Source organism: Callorhinus ursinus, unplaced genomic scaffold, assembly GCF_003265705.2.
Source record: "Callorhinus ursinus isolate GAN/ISIS: 27379988/994484 unplaced genomic scaffold, GSC_fseal_2.0 scaffold7, whole genome shotgun sequence".
In the NCBI taxonomy this organism is placed as follows: Eukaryota; Metazoa; Chordata; class Mammalia; order Carnivora; family Otariidae; genus Callorhinus; species Callorhinus ursinus.
In genome coordinates, this window is record NW_027397069.1 from 59,051,990 (window position 1) to 59,069,281 (window position 17,292).

The following is a 17,292-nucleotide window of genomic DNA, read 5'->3' on the forward strand; positions in this document are numbered from 1 at the left end:
ATTCAGTTCACTTCAGTTTTTTATAGAAAAAACTGCTTTAAAAACTCTAAAGTGATTTTTAATGTTTTAGTAAGTGGTAAGACTTTTTAAAACTATCTGCATATGAATATAATAAAATGGTGATTTGATCAACACATTAAAACTTTGGGAATTTTCTTTTTTTTTCTTTTTTTTTTTTTTTTTTTAGAGAGAGAGAGAATAGGGGTAAGGGGCAGAGGAAGAGAGAGAGAGAGAGAGAGAAAATCTTAGGCAGGCTCCATGCCCAGTGCATAGCCCAAAGCAGGGCTTGATCTCACAGCCAAAATCAAGAGTTGGACACTTAACGGACTGAGTCACCCAGGCACCCTGGGAATTTTCTCTTTAAAAGACAATCCTTTCTCTGAAATCTCAAAATCAAATGCTATATGGTATCTATAATTCTGAAGGCTGTAACAGATGGTCTTCACCACATTCATCACATACATTTGTACAGTGAATATTTAGTTAAGCAGGTAAAAATAGAGACTCAAAGATGGATATCTTTAAAAATGACTTATTTCTGGCATTTTCACATCATTTAGGAACATCATTTATTTAGAAAAATCTCCAATATAAAATGCTTTGATAATCCATTTCATCTCTTAGTGTTATTTTTCTCCCAAATTAAATGAAATAGATATCGGATGTCATTGAATTGGCCCGGCGCTTTTTTTATGAATGGTGACTTTTACCACATATAGACTTGAGGTGGGCTTGGACAGGGGGATGGGCGGGGAAAGGGCTGGTTGTTATCTCAGTTTGTTAAAGTCATGTAGCAGAAAGGGGATTGGAGTGAGTCTATGAAGGTAGGGTATAAACTCATTCCATTCTCAATGGTGTCTTAACATAAATCATAAGATCCAGCTCGCTTATTATAATAAGTAAGTCGAAGAAATTCCAGCATCTACAAATGCTGAAATGTCTAAAAGCTAGATCTCTCACCTAGAAACATATCCACAGGAAAAGAAACTCCATATTATAATAAGAAAGACAGAGTTTGATGTCACCATAAAATCTATGCAAAGAATATTGGAAAAACATATGTTTGTATACACCTATGTCTGTCTGCCAGATATTTAAAAATAAACACCAGCTTCCATTTATTTTACATTTTTTAAACTGATAAGACTATTCTATTTTTCTTTAGATTCCTCTTCTCACTCCTGAAATAATTCCACATACAACTTTAAGAGAAAGTAGAAACCAGTTATTTATGTTTAGCATTTATTCATGGCTTCACTCTGCAAATATTTATTGGCCTCCTACTAAGTACCATGTGGAGACTAAGCACTGGACAAGGAGATCTATACGAAGCAGCTCCTGCAGGGGAGAAGCTTGTATATAAACGAGTGCAGCACAAAGTGGTACGTTCTGAGCTGATATACCAATTTCTAAGATGGAGAATGCCATCTGAACTGATAAATAGATAGACAGAAAGATTTAAAACTTTGCAGGATCAAGATTCAAACCCCCAAAGCCTCAAAGAGCTCATATTGTTAACCAACATATTACACTGCCTCTCACTGGTCCTAAAATATTAAGTTCCACTAACCTTGCACTCTAGCGAATAATTTCTGTAACTTTGTCTATAAATAGTGATATTGAATATATAAAAGTGTCCTGTATTTTTTAGTCTTAGAAATAATTTGGATGTCACTGATTAATTCAAAAAAATCTGGGAGTAGAATTTAATACCATGAACAGTATCACTGATGTTAAGAGCAATTTTCTACCAATTGGAGTTACCAGCCCTTTGGCAAGAACCAGTTTTCTGAGGCTAAGTCCTCAGAAAAGTTTGATCTCATGTCAAATCATGGTCCAGGAAGGGCATTTTTTAGTTTGTGGAAGCTGCTTTAAATAAAAGATGACATCAAAATAAAATACACTTAAATTATTAGTGATTTGGTGAGTAATCTGTACTATAATAATACACTTGTAAGCACTTTTATACATATATAATATTTTATACTACACAGTATATTAACAATCTTATACAGCATATTATTTATGCTGCCATGTCTATCACTTGGTAAACAATTTTATATATACTGTATATATATATATGTACACATTCATATGTATTGTACATATACTGTATATGTATTTATGTGTATATATGTGTATATATAACTTTATATATATATCAATCAATTGGCATGACTTAAATTACTATGTAGATAATATGTGGGTCTATACATAAACATTCTGAATATCATCCCTGAATACAAATATGAGCAGTTATGATGTGGTCTATATATTATGCAGCCATCAAAAGGAATGAGATCTTGCCATTTGCAACGACGTGGATGGAACTGGAGGGTGTTATGCTGAGCGAAGTAAGTCAATCAGAGAAAGACATGTATCATATGACCTCACTGATATGAGGAATTCTTAATCTCAGGAAACAAACTGAGGGTTGCTGGGAGTGGTGGGGGTGGGAGGGATGGGGTGGCTGGGTGATAGACACTGGGGAGGGTATGTGCTATGGTGAGCGCTGTGAATTGTGCAAGACTTCGTTGAATCACAGACCTGTACCTCTGAAACAAATAATACATTATATGTTAAAAAAAAAGAAGAAGATAGCAAGAGGGGAAGCATGAAGGGGGGGAAATCGGAGGGGGAGATGAACCATGAGAGATGATGGACTCTGAAAAACTGAGGGTTCTAGAGGGGAGGGGGGTGGGGGGATGGGTTAGCGTGGTGATGGGTATTAAGGAGGGCATGTACTGCATGGAGCACTGGGTGTTATACGCAAACAATGAATCATGGAACACTACATCAAAAACTGATGATGTAATGTGTGGTGATTAACATAACATAATAATAATAATAATAATAATAATAATAAAACACAGAGAAGGTGATGTCTGACCCTAAGTACAAGAGTAGAAGTAGTCAGGGAGAAACTGCTATCCAGACTGAGTCTCTTGCGGAGGCAGGAGGAAGGATATTCAGGAAGAAAGAGAAAAGGCAGGACACGTGAACTAGCCCAGCACGTGAGGAAACCCCGTGTAGGCGCCGCGGCCGGATAGATCCGTAGTGGCCAGTGTGTACATCAACAAGGGTCTGACTTTTATCTGGTGCTTAACAAGACACAATTTGCAAGTTGGAAAATAAAGATGGCATCAGATTTGCATGCTAGAAAGTCAACTGTGGCAGCAGAGGGGAAGACAGAAATTTTTTGTTTTTGTTTTGTTTTGTTTTTTTAAGACAATTTAAAAATCACATTTGTATTTTTAGGTAACTATAGAAATGGTATACCTGGATCAGAAGGGAAAGTCGTGAGAGACAAAGAAATCCATTAGGAAAATCACATTAGGAAACATGTATTCATTCACTCGATAATTAGTTCTTGAGCATCTATGTGTGCCAAGCACTGAGGATACATCAATGAAAAGCAAAGATAAGAATCCTGGCTCTCAAAGATACGGTATTATATTATAGTGGGGGAAATGGCTAACATTTATTTGGCACTTACTCTGTGCTGGTCCTTATATTTAAGCAGTTTTTATCTATTCAGTCATTTAAGACAAACCTCAACGTGGTTCTAACGGATCAACAGGGATTGAGTTAATGAAGGAATCTGATTCAACAGGAATTCAGGAAGCCGGTAAAATTAACTGGATTTAGTAACCGGATGGACATGCATGGTGGAACAAAATGACTCTTGAGCTTTAGGTAGCAAGGGTAATTTTTTGTTAAAGGTTAATAATAATTTCTGAAATGGTTATATGTACCCTACCTTTCTTAATTGTATAGCAAGGATGCAGTGCCCTTTATTTGGGGCTATTTCTACATAAAATGAAGTAAGAGAAGAATTATGGGAACACAGAATGTTTCTTTTCTGTCTCCTGCATTTCTGAAGTCTACTGACCAGTTTTACCACTTGATTTTCAATTTCTGAAGTGGCTCTCTTGAGCTAAGCTTGAGAACACTGTTTTCTGTGTTCTCAACTCACGCCTCTAACAGTCATATAAGTGGAGTTAAACGTAGCTGGGGGGAGCATTACCAAGATGAAATAATTAAACCTTTCTGAGCTGAGCTAACCAGCAGGAAAAAAAAAATGGAGAGCAAGTACTTCTGCTGTCTCAGCTTGGAAGAATGTAGTGAGAGCTCTCTTGAAACAAAAAGAGAGAGAATTGTGTCTTGGCTTCCTTCATCAAAAGCTACTACTGAGGGAGTTATTTTCCCAGCTTAGTTCAAAATTTACATGAAGAATAAAAAAATAGTGCTAAATTGAAAACCAAACACAGCGCTATAATTATTTTCCCTTCATCTTTTTCTTTTAATTTCTTGGTACCAATGATACTGATGCCCTTTGCAAAAAGTAAATCTTATGTTAAATGGTTCCTAGCCAGGACTGAATAATTCATTTTGGAAACTTCTACCACAACAGCACTGGAAGAATTCTAAATGTAAACTTCTGAAGCTACATTGTTTCCTTTACATGGCATTTATTCCTGCAGTGAGAAATTACTTCTATACAGCTACTTGGCAATTGACTTTTTGGTTCTTACCAGCAGAACGAGATTCATAAATTGATAATTTCATTAAGTTTGCACTAACTGTTCTAAAACAGAATATTAGAGAAAATTATTTTTTTCTCATTTACATATCTTTGCTCTTAGGAAAATGCACATTAAGATAGCAATCTACATTTGTGAAGCAAGAACAAAGACACTTGTATTTATTTGTGTGCGTTGCTCACTCACTTACCACTTTTTCAAGAAATTAAGCCTCGCTAAATTTTATTTTTTCCTTACTTGCAATCAGGATTAGGTGTGACATTTGTCCCTTTGGACCTCACTGGATAATTACAGAAAGACACATGGCTTTAATACTTGTTTTATTTTATCAGTGTCTTTAGTTAGTTATGGCTCAGTGTATTAGATTCGCAGTCGAAACTATCATCAGAGCCTCCCATTTGCTAAAACCCAGATGTTTGAGTGCTATTTTTTTTTTTAAATCAAAGCTGGTTACTCTATATAACTTACAAGTCTATAAAATTTACACTTCTAGTTATTAGAAAGAAATAAAACATATAAACTGAACTCAAGAGAGATAGTATTTTGTATTTCCGTTATTTGACCCCAGGGAAAACTCTTTATTATTAGCTTAATGAAAATTTTTGTGTAGCTCCTTGCTAATGGCAAAATGACTTTGGAAGCATTCTTAGCCTTTAAACTGAGCATTGCAGAAGCACTCCCCATTTCTCCACTTGCAGCCCTGTCTTATCCCATCTCTCCACCAAAAACAAAGTCAAATTTTCCAAACAGCTGTTGTGGGAAAGATAAGAGAGAGGAAGAAGAAAGCAAAGGAGAGAAGGAGAAAAGAGAGAGGGGGGAAATAAGCAAGAAATGAAAGAAAAATAGGAAGAAAAGCCCTGGAGAGCGTCCCAGAGGTAACCTCAAAAGCACATCAGCTACCTGCACAGTCATTCCTCAGAGGCAGGAAGTGTGCTGCATGAATGATCCCACTTCCATGAATTATCTTACTTAACCTTCAAAAAAAACCTTATTAGCTAGAGGACGACTATTGGCCCACTTGGCAAATGAAACTGAGGCTAAGAAAGACTCAGTGACTGAACTCAGGGTCATGTCGCCGTTACTGCAAAGGACAGAAGCAATATTTGGCTGCGCTCCTAACTCCTCTGATGGACGGGAAGATAAGCAGGGTCAATAGGCTGGCCTTCCTGTATACATATTTCAAAGTAAGGCATCTCATTAATTAATATGTTCAAAATGACCCCTTCATTTCCTCCCTGAAACTTTTTCTATGCGCCCCCCCCACAAGTCTCTTCCATCTCAATAAATAGCACCACCACTCTCTTCTGGCCAAGAAACCCAGAATTATGCTTATGTTCCCCTTTTCCCCCATAATCCAATCTGTCAATAAGTCCTATAGATTGAGACCCAAAAATGTCATCTTCTTTCCATATCACATCTGTCTTGCGGCACCAGCCTCCTATTAGCCTCTCTGTTTCCCCCTTGTCGCTTCCCCTGAATCCTCTACGGCTGTAAGAGTCATCTTCTCAAGACATAAATTAGACCATGTCACTCCTTTGCTTTAATATGATTGGGGGAGGGGGTTCGCTTTGCCTTAGAACAAATTCTAAATCACTGTGCTGGGTTATAAGGTTCTCCGCCGTCGGGCTCCAGTCTAGCTCTCCAGCATCACCTTGTGTGGCACTCTGCTTTGTTAAGCAGAGTTGATGCTCTTCCAGTCACTTGAACACACAGAACTCAGTGCCTTTTGCACGTGCCTTCTCCCCAGCTTGGAACATTTCTCTATCCCTTCTTCCTGTGGCAGCTTCATCTCATCCTAAGTCTAAGCTCAAATATCAGCCTTCAGAAGCTATGCCTGACAGCTGCATCTCTTTCTCGGATTTAATGATAACCTCCCTAATACTTCAAACATTGTATAAGTGTTTTATTTGTCTACTATTTTATCATCTGAGCCTATCAGAACCTCAGATCAAAGATCACAACTGTTATGGTCATCATTGTTTTCCCAGAATCCAGTAGATGCCTGAAATATAGTGGGTGCTCCCAAAATGCTTGTTGCATAATTTCCATAAATAAATGAATAGAGAACCTCTTTATAGCAAATACGTTTTGCCAGAGAAACTCTGACCCTCCTCCTACATTATATTCTGATTCTCTTTGGATTGGCGTAAGTTTTAGCAAATATAGAATCATACCAATTACGACTATGTACTAGACCACTGAATACCACCTTCTATTTCTCTCAGCCATCCAGAGCAAACTTAAAGAGAAAGGATGGGAATATCAGAGTTATGTAATATACACCACATATAAATATTTGATTTGAGATTATGGTATTTTAATCACCTATAAAAGATTTATTTAGTTTTAAAAGGCGACTATCATTGCTTTTCCGAGTAAAAACAGAATCATGCTAAGCCTCTAGAAACGTGATTAGTAAGGATTCATATTTACCAGAAGATTTAGCCATTTAAGAAAATTTCCCTCTAAATTAAAGCCAATAAATGTAATTTTGGAATGAACCTAAAGAATAGTAACTGATAACATTTACTTTATACTTTTCTATTTAAAAGGCGTTATCTTCTCTCATGGACACACAGTACAGGTACCTGCTAAAAGCAGGGCTCTGCTATGGAAAGACCTGGATGATTTGAACCATTCTAAACTGCTCGTTGAAAAAGAGAAAGGCTTACAAATGTTTAGCCATAGTAACCAACAGCCCTTCCCAGGACCTGTAGTCTAGTAGATCTTAGGCTTTCTCGCAGATTAGAAATATTTGTCTCAGTGCCTGACATGACTTCACCATCTTATTATAATTCCCGAAGGCACTGGTATCTTTCCTTTGGTTCTCATGTCACTAGCAATTAATTTTATTGCCAAGAATGCTTGCTTTTTTCTCTAAGCTGTATATGTCTGTATAGTTTTTAATGCTTGTCCTCAAACCTCGTTTTCCGACTTACTGCACTTATTTCTATTTTTCCAGGCTTTGCTCTCAATTCCAGCTAATTGTCAATAATGACTTTGCCTTAAACCCTGAGTTACTGGTCACTTTCATGCAAAAATCTGTGCTCCTTCTAACTAGAGCGAAGAGCTTCCCGTCTGCTTGCGTCTCAGTAGTCAGTCATCAAATATGGAATAAAAATCTGAAAGCCTTGTCCTTAACTGACATTTCATATAAAGAACTGACTGGGCAGCTTCTCCTATTATGTCAAGATGCTATTTATATCTTTCAATAGCATATGGATTAAGGATCTTGGCAAAAGAAAAACTGGGCACCAAAAGACATAATCAAAGACAGAGGCAACAAATGACTGGCTTTGGACCAGATACGTTACAATGGCCAACACAGATATCATATCTGACGCCTCAGTTTTAATGCCAAACCAGGAGACGGCACTCTCTCCCGCCGTGAGCCCAAGTCACACGGGAGGTCAAATGAGGAAGCAGCAAACCAATTTTCACAATGGAGAAAAAAGTAGGGCTCCTCCTACTCAGTGTATCGAGCCAGATGGATGATCACATCTCCTCTTTCCTATGCCCATCAAAAAAAAGGTCTTGGATCTGATGCTGAGGGCTTGAAACTTAAACACATAAACAAGAATCTAATAAAAATTTATAGAATGACATTTTAACGGGGACTGAGGATACTTTCTTCTAGTAAGAGCTTTCTACTTCTCTACCTGGCATTCCGTCTCTTATCACATGAGGCACAAAATAGGGGTAATTAAAAATACTTAAGGTAGTGGTGCTGACTTTAAAATTACACTGATTGATAGAAAATATCGATTACCCATTAAATTTTAAAGATGTACAATTGTTGATATAAGATACTGACAACTTTTCTTTTTTTTCCTGGAAAGAATTCTTTAAAGATAACGTGAGCTCCAAACTGGTGGTTACTGGGAATCTGAGAATCTCTTCGGTCTTCAGTGTATTTCACTGAAAGTTTTAAAGGAATTTTCACAGCAGTTGGTTTCATGTGTTTAAAAATGTGAAAGCTTTACTAAAAATTTTTCTTGATGCCACAGGGATTTAAATTAATGCTAGGATAAGAGAATGTTCTAAAGGAATGTCGAGGTCCACTGGCAATTGTTTCAAAAAGCTTTTCTTGGAATATGATGTAATTGATCCTTATATAAAAAGGGAGCATCTTTTTCCCATTTATCTATCCATTCATTTTAATATTTGTTAAATATTTACCCTGTTTTCAACCCCGGGGAGGCGCTGTGGTACAAAGATTAACGACACTTTTTTTGATTTGAAGGAGTTCCTTCTCTACTAATAGAGGTCTTCACATTAGCAAATAACCAGAATACAACATTCTTGTAGAATAAGGGTAGGGACAGATGCACAAAGAGGGGCGTGGCTAACTTTATCATCACGATGTCAGGAGCAGCTCTGGAGAGGAAATGCCACTTGAGTCAGGTGACGAAGAGTGATGAAGTTCATCAGGGTTGAGGGCCGGACACAATGGGAACAGTGGTGTGAGACCAGCTTTCGAATCACAAGAGAGAGCTAGAAAATTTCCTTGGAAAGAAGACTAAAAAGGGACAGAAGCACTTTCCTGTTAGAATACTTTATAGGAAAATTACAGGGCTTTAAAGGCTGAGACAAAATCAGAGAATATGTTCAATTAGGAGCAGGATAAAAGAATGCACGCTTCTGTCTTCTGCTAAAATTGTGGAGCACTAGATCTGGAATTGGACTTCAAAGAGGCAATTATCAAATGGGGATGTTTTTTCCAGGTCTGTAGTATTTTTATATTGAGTTCCCCTCAGGAAGATAGGAAGGGTGAAACAAAAAGAAATGGAAGACGGTTCTGCTGAATCCGCAGGCGATGGCTACATGGCTCTTTAGGTGAAGCCAAGGATAACGAGAACACATTTCCCAACTTAGGGTTTGACCTTGTAAATCATAACTTATAAATTGTAACCATATAGTAGATCGCTGGCCCCAGAGTACCAAGATGGACGGCCTTTTGATATACTATTTTCATGTTCTTTACCAGTATTCCAAAAATTATATTTCATTGCTAAATGCTCATTTTAAGAATTACACTATGACAGACTCTGTAATTTAAAATTTTGAGAACTGCATAACATTTTAAGAACCGCCATTACTAAAAAGCGTTTTCTACGTTTATTGGGCATTGAGAATAATTTCCAGATTGCTCTTTGAATACATGGTGACATGAACATGGCTGTAAGTGTTTGCTTCCATTGAGCCATATCCTAAGTGGATTATTACATCTTGCAGGACTCCAACTACTTATTCACAGATTTTTCCAAAGCCTTTTCTCACTTTACAACTTCACACACATTATGGAAGTATACCTATGTCATCAGGACTCATACAGTAAGTGTGTTTTTTTTTAAGTTTCTTTGTAATTTAATTGATAAAACAAAAAATGGTACTGTGAAGTTGATTCGATTTGTGTTTATTCGAACTTTAGAAAGACTAAATATTTTTCCACGTGTATTTTTTAAAAAGAATTACAGTATGATATCAGAAAAGAATCCTATAAATTTGAGTACACGGTGGCCTTTAAAGAATTCTAAAATAAAAATTCACACTATATAAGAGACATAACTTTTTGCCTATGGAAAAATCCTCTTCGATTTCATTCTCACCATTAAATATTTTTAAAACCTTGGTCAGGAGAACCCAGAAAACATCGAGTTAACTACCTGTTTTGCCTATCCTGAATAAGTATGGAAGTTACTGCTTGCAGAAAGAACCCTGGGATTCAGATTGGCCTCTTGTTGCCTGGTTACGAAATCTGAGGAAGGTCAATTACCTATTTCTGTGACTGTTTCCTCATCTGCCAAAAAGGAACAGTAATGTTTTTGTTTGTTTTTACTCAGCTGATAGGAATGCTATGAAGGCAAAACTGCATAAGTAATCATAAATCTTATATAAGGTTTAAGATCTAATTGAAAGAATCCCAAAATATAAGAATCTCTCTCCGTGTGTGTGTGTACATGTGTTATATCAACCAACACTTATTAAATCCAAACACAGTAGCACTCCCTGAAGTAAAATCCTGACATTGCCTATTCTTCTTCAGTCCTGCCATTTGGTAACAGCCCCAAGCTAAAAAGTGGTAACCTGTCCTAAGCACCATCCCGTTAGTGATGGGTGGTCCAAATCCATCACGACATCATAACAAGATTTCTGTGGCTAGCTAGTTTCTTATGATAATATAATCAAATCTGAAACAAGGGTTTTCAGCTCTTTGCTTTCCTAAATCTCTTCTTGACTCTTGAAAGTAAAAGTTATATTTACTTTTTTAGGTTATTCAAGGATTATGCTTGCTCCAGTAATTTCCTTAGTCACTGTCCTAAAAGCACTGTTTTTTTTTTTTTTAAGATTTCATCTATACATTTGACAGAGAGAGAGAGAGAGCACAAGCACACAAGCAGAGGGAGCAGCAGGCTCTCCACTGAGCAGGGAGCCTGATGTGGGGCTCAATCCCCAGGACCCTGGGATCATGACCTGAGCCGAAGGCAGATGCTTAACTGACTAAGCCACTCAGGTGCCCCTCTAAAAGCACTCTTGAGGACTTGAAGAAGGTGAATTTAATGGATTGGAAAGAGAATTGGAGTAGACAATTCTTAATTTTAGGCCATGGTGCTGTAACTGGCTTCCCAGATGTGAAATACTGGAAGCATTTCATGTATTTCATGGAGATGGTTTATGGATATGCTTACTATCTTTGTATAAAAGAGATGATAATAAATCACTATGGCTGACTTTGGTAGCCAAACCCACTGGTCCAGAAGTCTGTCATCACCTATACGGGAAGAGTAAGTTACCCTTGACAGAGGTCTGGATGTATTTGGAGAAGTCACCTGGCTTTTCTGAGACCTGGATCCCTCCAACTAAAAAACATGAATAATGTTTGTTCATAGGATTCAAGCACTTTCCATAATTCCTAAGACATACTTATCTTTGAGAAGTGTCAAAACATATCATATATGTGTCTTCACAAACATGTATTCTGTTACATAAAATTTACAGCATTAAACGTGAAGATTTTGAAAATAAAGGTTCATATTATAATCTCTACAAAAAGATTTTTTTGGGTGTATTTTAAAAAAATTATTGGGGCGCCTGGGTGGCTCAGTCCTTAAGCATCTGCTTTCAGCTCAGGTCATGATCCCAGGGTCCTGGGATCAAGCCCCGTATCGGCTCCCTGTTCAGTAGGAAGCCTGCTTCTCCCTCTCCCCCTTCCCCTTCTTGTGTCCCCTCTCTCGCTGTGTCTCTGTCAAATAAATAAATAAAATCTTTAAAAACAAATTATTGACTGGGGGTGCCTGGGTGGCTCAGATGGTTGAGCGTCTGCCTTCGGCTCATGATCCCAGGGTCATTAGATCGAGCCCCGCATCGGGCTCCTGGCTCAGCGAGGAGCCTGCTTCTTTTTTTTAATTTTTATTTTTTACTGTTATGTTAATCACCATACATTACCTCATTAGTTCTTGATGCAGTGTTCCATGATTCCTTGTTTGCCCATAACGCCCAGTGCTCCACGCAGAACGTGCCCTCCTCAATACCCATCACCAGGCTGACCCATCCCCCACCCCCCTGAGGAGCCTGCTTCTCATTCTCCCTCTGCCTCTCTCCCTGCTCAGGCTCTCTCCTCTCTCTCTTTCTATCTCTATGTCTCAGATGAATAAATAAAATCTTTAAAAAAAATTATTGACTGTATGAAAGAGATATATATAATTGGATCAAAAAATCAAAACTCTTAGTTTAATATTTTTATAGAAAGGAAAGATAGCTTTATTTTTTCTCTTACCACAAATATTGCCAATATTTTTTTATTTCTGTGTGGCAAAATACCTCATACTTCCAAGAGACAAAATTTCATTCAAGATACTCTTCAAATAGTATTGCATTTCTCATTCAAATGTTAGAGTATTTTACAAGACAGTGCAAAAATCCTAAAAAACAATTTTGAAATACATACATGAATTTTTATTTTTTAATCTTGCAGGTTTCTTGAGTTTATTCTGCCAGAGGGAAGTTTTCTAATATCAGGTGAATTAAGATAGATTCTGTTCCATAGATAGTTGGCCAGAATCTGCCTGAGCCCCATAAGTAATGCCATGTCGGTGGCTAGAAGAAAGTTCAAGAACAGTATCTCTGGAATGTTTCCCTTTCACGTGGGGAATGAAGTTTCACAACTCCAGCTCTAAAAAAGCTCCTGAAGATGATGTATTTCCTATTTCCATAAACACAACCCCTAGACGCTCAGCCATATTTTCAGCAAATCCAAAAATAAACCCAGTTTCTTCAACTAGCCATCGCTCACTTAATATTTTGAAACACGATACAGCATAATGTTTTCTAAAGTTGAAGTATAAATCACAATTTTAAAGCACATGCTACCAGTCTCTCCAGCTAAGGAAAGAAATGGGCGGAATAACAGAGTGGTGCTGTGTCGGATTAAAAATGTAGTAACTGAGGGGAAAAAGCAAAATATTAAAAAAGTAAAAGCTATAATATCTTAGAATTGTAACTCTTTGATTTCAAGCTTTTTTGGGTAATATTAAAAAAAAATCATACTTTTTTGCTACTGGGGTATATTCAGTCATTCTAAGTGACAAACCTGGTGCCTCGAGCCAATAATTTAGTCTACAAATTTAGATCTACTACACAGATTTGAATTATTTCAGAGTTCCACTCTAAAGTTTACTGACAGTAGACTTTCCCATTTGAGCATCAAGATTCAATAAGCACATCATTCTTTAGAAATTGGCTTCCTTCTTAGAAATTGGTTTTATACGAAGATTCCTTTTATCAATACATAAAATATTGAACTATGATTTGGTTACTATAAAAATAAAGGCATCAAATTTATTAAATGTCCGGCCTTTAGGGAAAATCAAATAGTTGAACTGAAGTTAACATCCTTTTTTGCCTCTCCCGCACGCACCCAGCAGATGCCATTTTTCAGAGCTGTGATCACATTACGTCCGATGATATTTTAAACAAGTGCTATTTAATGCTTCACAAAATATGGAGGGTAAGCATGTCATCCTTTTGAGATAGATGACATAATAGTGTACTTTTTAAAAAAAGCATCATAAGAAAACAGATGACTGGATCTGAATCATTTCTTTTCTCCTTCCTTCATCTCTTATCCCCATACGCCCCCACTTCCTGTGTCCTGTTCACACGACACATGTACTTCCTGAGATTCTTTTGCTTCTCCTGAGAGCACGAGAGAACAGAGACATCTTTATGATGAATCTAGAAGTGGCCAGGTTTTCTCTCTGCCTACAGGATTAGGAAGAGAGCTGAACAGAGAGTGAGCAGCACTCAGGGCTTTGGGGGACAGTGACAATAACACTGCTTGGGAGACTCAGAGCGCAGTATTCTTCAGACTTCACTGAGGAAAATTTTATTTTATCATTATTTTTTAAAGATTTTATTTATTTATTTGACAGAGAGAAAGAGAGAGGGAGAAAGCAAGCACAAGCAGGCAGGGGAGAGCAGGCTCCTCACTGAGAAAGGAGCCTGATGTGGGGCTTGATCCCAGGACCCTGAGATCATGACCTGAGCCAAAGACAGCCGCTTAATGGACTAAGCCACCCAGGCACCCCCACTGAGGAGAATTTTAGCTAGACTAAGTCACAAAATCCCCCAAACTAAGAAAATCATTAGACATACTGAAATTGGTAAGATAAAACACACATTTGCTTGGCACTCATTTCCAGGCGAATGCAATTATTCATCAGCATTAGTCCACACAGCACCCAAGTACAAATTAGCAAAAGGGACCCCCCCCCCTTTTGACAGACACCATGTGGGTAGGCACATGGCTTGGGAGTGGAGCTGGGCTGGATTCCAACATCCTCTTGCCACCTCAAGCAGGCAGCATCATGTAGAACGTATTCGGAACAACTGGACACGGGCATCCTATTTACATAGGTCTTTCTTTTTAGCACATTACAAATCCTAAGACAAAAATAATGTAACTGGAACATTTATCTATACTCATTGCAGAGTAGTACAGTGTCAGATTGAGAATGTAAGATTATCTATTGGCAAATGACAAATTCACTCAGTATAAATTCAGGTGAGCTGAAAAGGATACCTGATACAGATTCTTTGTAGTGAAGTCATCAAAGAACAACCAATAAAAGTCACTCTCCCTGTTTATACTAACAGGAGAGTGAATACTTACCACCATCTTCAACTGTAAAATGGAACATATCACTTGTGGCATTGGCCCCATCTTTTAAAACGTAGCATATTTTCATGTCATCAATGTCAGCTAGAAAATAACCCAAGAACAAGATGATTCATTACTAAGGTGAGATTGGTGACTCATTACTTATGGCAAATTCAACTGGCTCTTACTTCTCTGCAACCATGTTTAGGTTTCCTAATTCCAAGGGAAGCAGTGCTATATCTGATTTCTTCTATCTCTAAATCCCTTGATTTCAGCTGTCCCACGGAAATCTGATCCCTCACCCAGATAGAGTGCAAGAGTTAGGCTATAATAATAGCAAGGTGTTGCCCCTCCCAGTGGTGTTTGCATGTTCATGCGCTAAAGAAGTGACTGTCTAAATACGGAATGTCAGACTTCATGACAGGTGGAAAAGGAGATATTTTGAGGCATGAAAGATTTCCTGGCACTACCAAAAATCACGCTCTTTCCCTCCCTGGAGGGCGGCCCTCGGAGGAAAGAACTTCCCTGCCCTCCTCTGGCTAACTTTTCTTACCTCTTGCAATATATAACAGGTTGTTTTTAAGCTCTCCAGAGTTCGAATGAAAAAAATAATAAAAGGCATTTTAAATCCCAAAGACTGAAATAACAGTCATGACCCCAGAAAGCAATTAGCATAGAAAACATCTAATAAAAACCGAAACTTTTATTCATAGTGAAAAGTTATCCTGCCTCAGGAAGGCTCTTTCTTTTGCTTTCTGCCCTAGCTCTCAAATATACCGGCATAGTTTGTTTTCAGTGATTGACTAACATACAACTTCAAAAATTTATTCACCCATTTTACTAGTTCCTCTCCTAAATTATGCAGCACAGACAACATAATAAACCAAGTATCATCCTGTTCTGTGAAGCTCGCTCAATACGTTGTTATTGACCTGGGCCAGGCAGTAAGTAGTTATTTCCAAGGCTACTTAAAATCAAGATCACAGCTAAGGGTAGCTTCCACAGTGGCATGTAATGTTTATGTGTCTCAGGGGGACTCTAGAGTTTTTCCATCTTCTAAGAGGTCTACCAAGTTTGTGCTATCAAGTCCCCAAGCACCATATGTAAGAAAATGACTTTATGAAAGAATAAGCTCAAGTGATGTAAGGTACTGGCATCAACACTCCATGAATTTCTGTGACCCCATTTGACAGATGTGAAACGTACAAGCTCCCTTGCTCATACAGCTCTGAAAGGTGACTTGCTTACAACCCGACAGCCGAGGAGGGGAAAATTGATTTAATAGTTAAGGGTAGCTTCTTGTAAAAGGGGTACTAGGAGATGGAGCAAATTCAAGACATTTTATTCCCCCTTAGCATTTTTTTTCTAACTCTGCTGTAATTTCCCCAATTTCTGCCTAGTTTTGTATCTTTCTGTGTGGCTACCTTTCCTAGAAGGCAGAAAACTTCTGGGATTGTTTGTTTTTTTTTTCCATCTTAACTTCCCAGAGTCCTTTGCTTAGGGTCTAATATTCAGTAACAGCTCAAATGTTTCTTAAAACGAAAGAGCCCAGAGGTCTGGTGGACCACGCTTGGACTGCTACCTCCGCATGTGTCATGTTTCAACAGAGGTAAGGAGCGAAGCCCCTGCAAGGTCTTTACCTGTCTACTCCTACAACTCTGACCCCTTACAACCTTTTAATTCATCAGGAAGGAATGAAGTGAACTGTACCCTGAGGACACATCCTTAGCCTAAGGACAAAGTCCTCTGGTCATGTGGAAAGAGCTTTTTCCAAACTTCCCCATTTGCTCTTTAACTATGTAAGAAAATCTAAAGGCTCTACTATGAGAAAAGGAAAAATTCATTAGTACACCCAAGCTCTGCATAAATTACAACTTCAAAAGTGATTTTTTAAAAACTTTTTTTTAAAAGTGAACATGAATGCAATTACGACATGCAGGTGTCAAATTTTCTGTCCATGTTAGGGCATGCAATATTGATTAGTTGGAACAAATCAAAACCCTTTTCATTTTCTTTATAACTCAGTTAATAATTCATGGTTCAAAAAAGGGACTAAAAAAGGTCTAAAAAAATCTCAAATAAGTAAAGACTTTGATCATAGTGCTGTTATTCTATAGGAAACTCTAAAGCTATCAAAAACATCATAAATTATATATAAACACTCACTTCTTAAGGCACACTAGTATTAGGAAGATCAAAACCTACTAGCAAAAAAATGTTATTTCCTTTCAGTAAACAACTAACAATTAACTGGATTTTCTTCTTTTTTTAAATTTTATTTTATTATGTTATGTTAATCACCATACATTACATCATTAGTTTTTGATGTAGTGTTCCATGATTCATTGTCTGCATATAACACCCAGTGCTCCATTCAATATGTGCCCTCCTTAATACCCATCACCAGGCTAACCCATCCCCCCCACCCCCTCCCCTCTAGAACCCTGTTTCTCAGAGTCCATAGTCTCTCATGGTTCGTCTCCCCCTCCACTTCCCCCCCTTCATTTTTCCCTTCCTACTATCTTCTTCTTTTTTTCTTTTTAACATATAATGTATTATTTGTTTCAGAGGTACAGGTCTGTGATTCAA

At 37.7% G+C, this 17,292-nt stretch overlaps 1 protein-coding gene across 1 annotated transcript in view; it reads right to left on the minus strand.

Moving 5' to 3' along the window:
- The window catches only part of FREM2 (FRAS1 related extracellular matrix 2), a 155,498-nt gene that overhangs the window by 130,008 nt on the left and 8,198 nt on the right, over window positions 1-17,292 (minus strand). Inside the window, exon 2 of the mRNA XM_025874881.2 lies at window positions 14,716-14,805. Within this exon, the coding sequence (XP_025730666.1) occupies window positions 14,716-14,805 (90 nt within the window). The remainder of the gene's footprint in view (window positions 1-14,715; window positions 14,806-17,292) is intronic.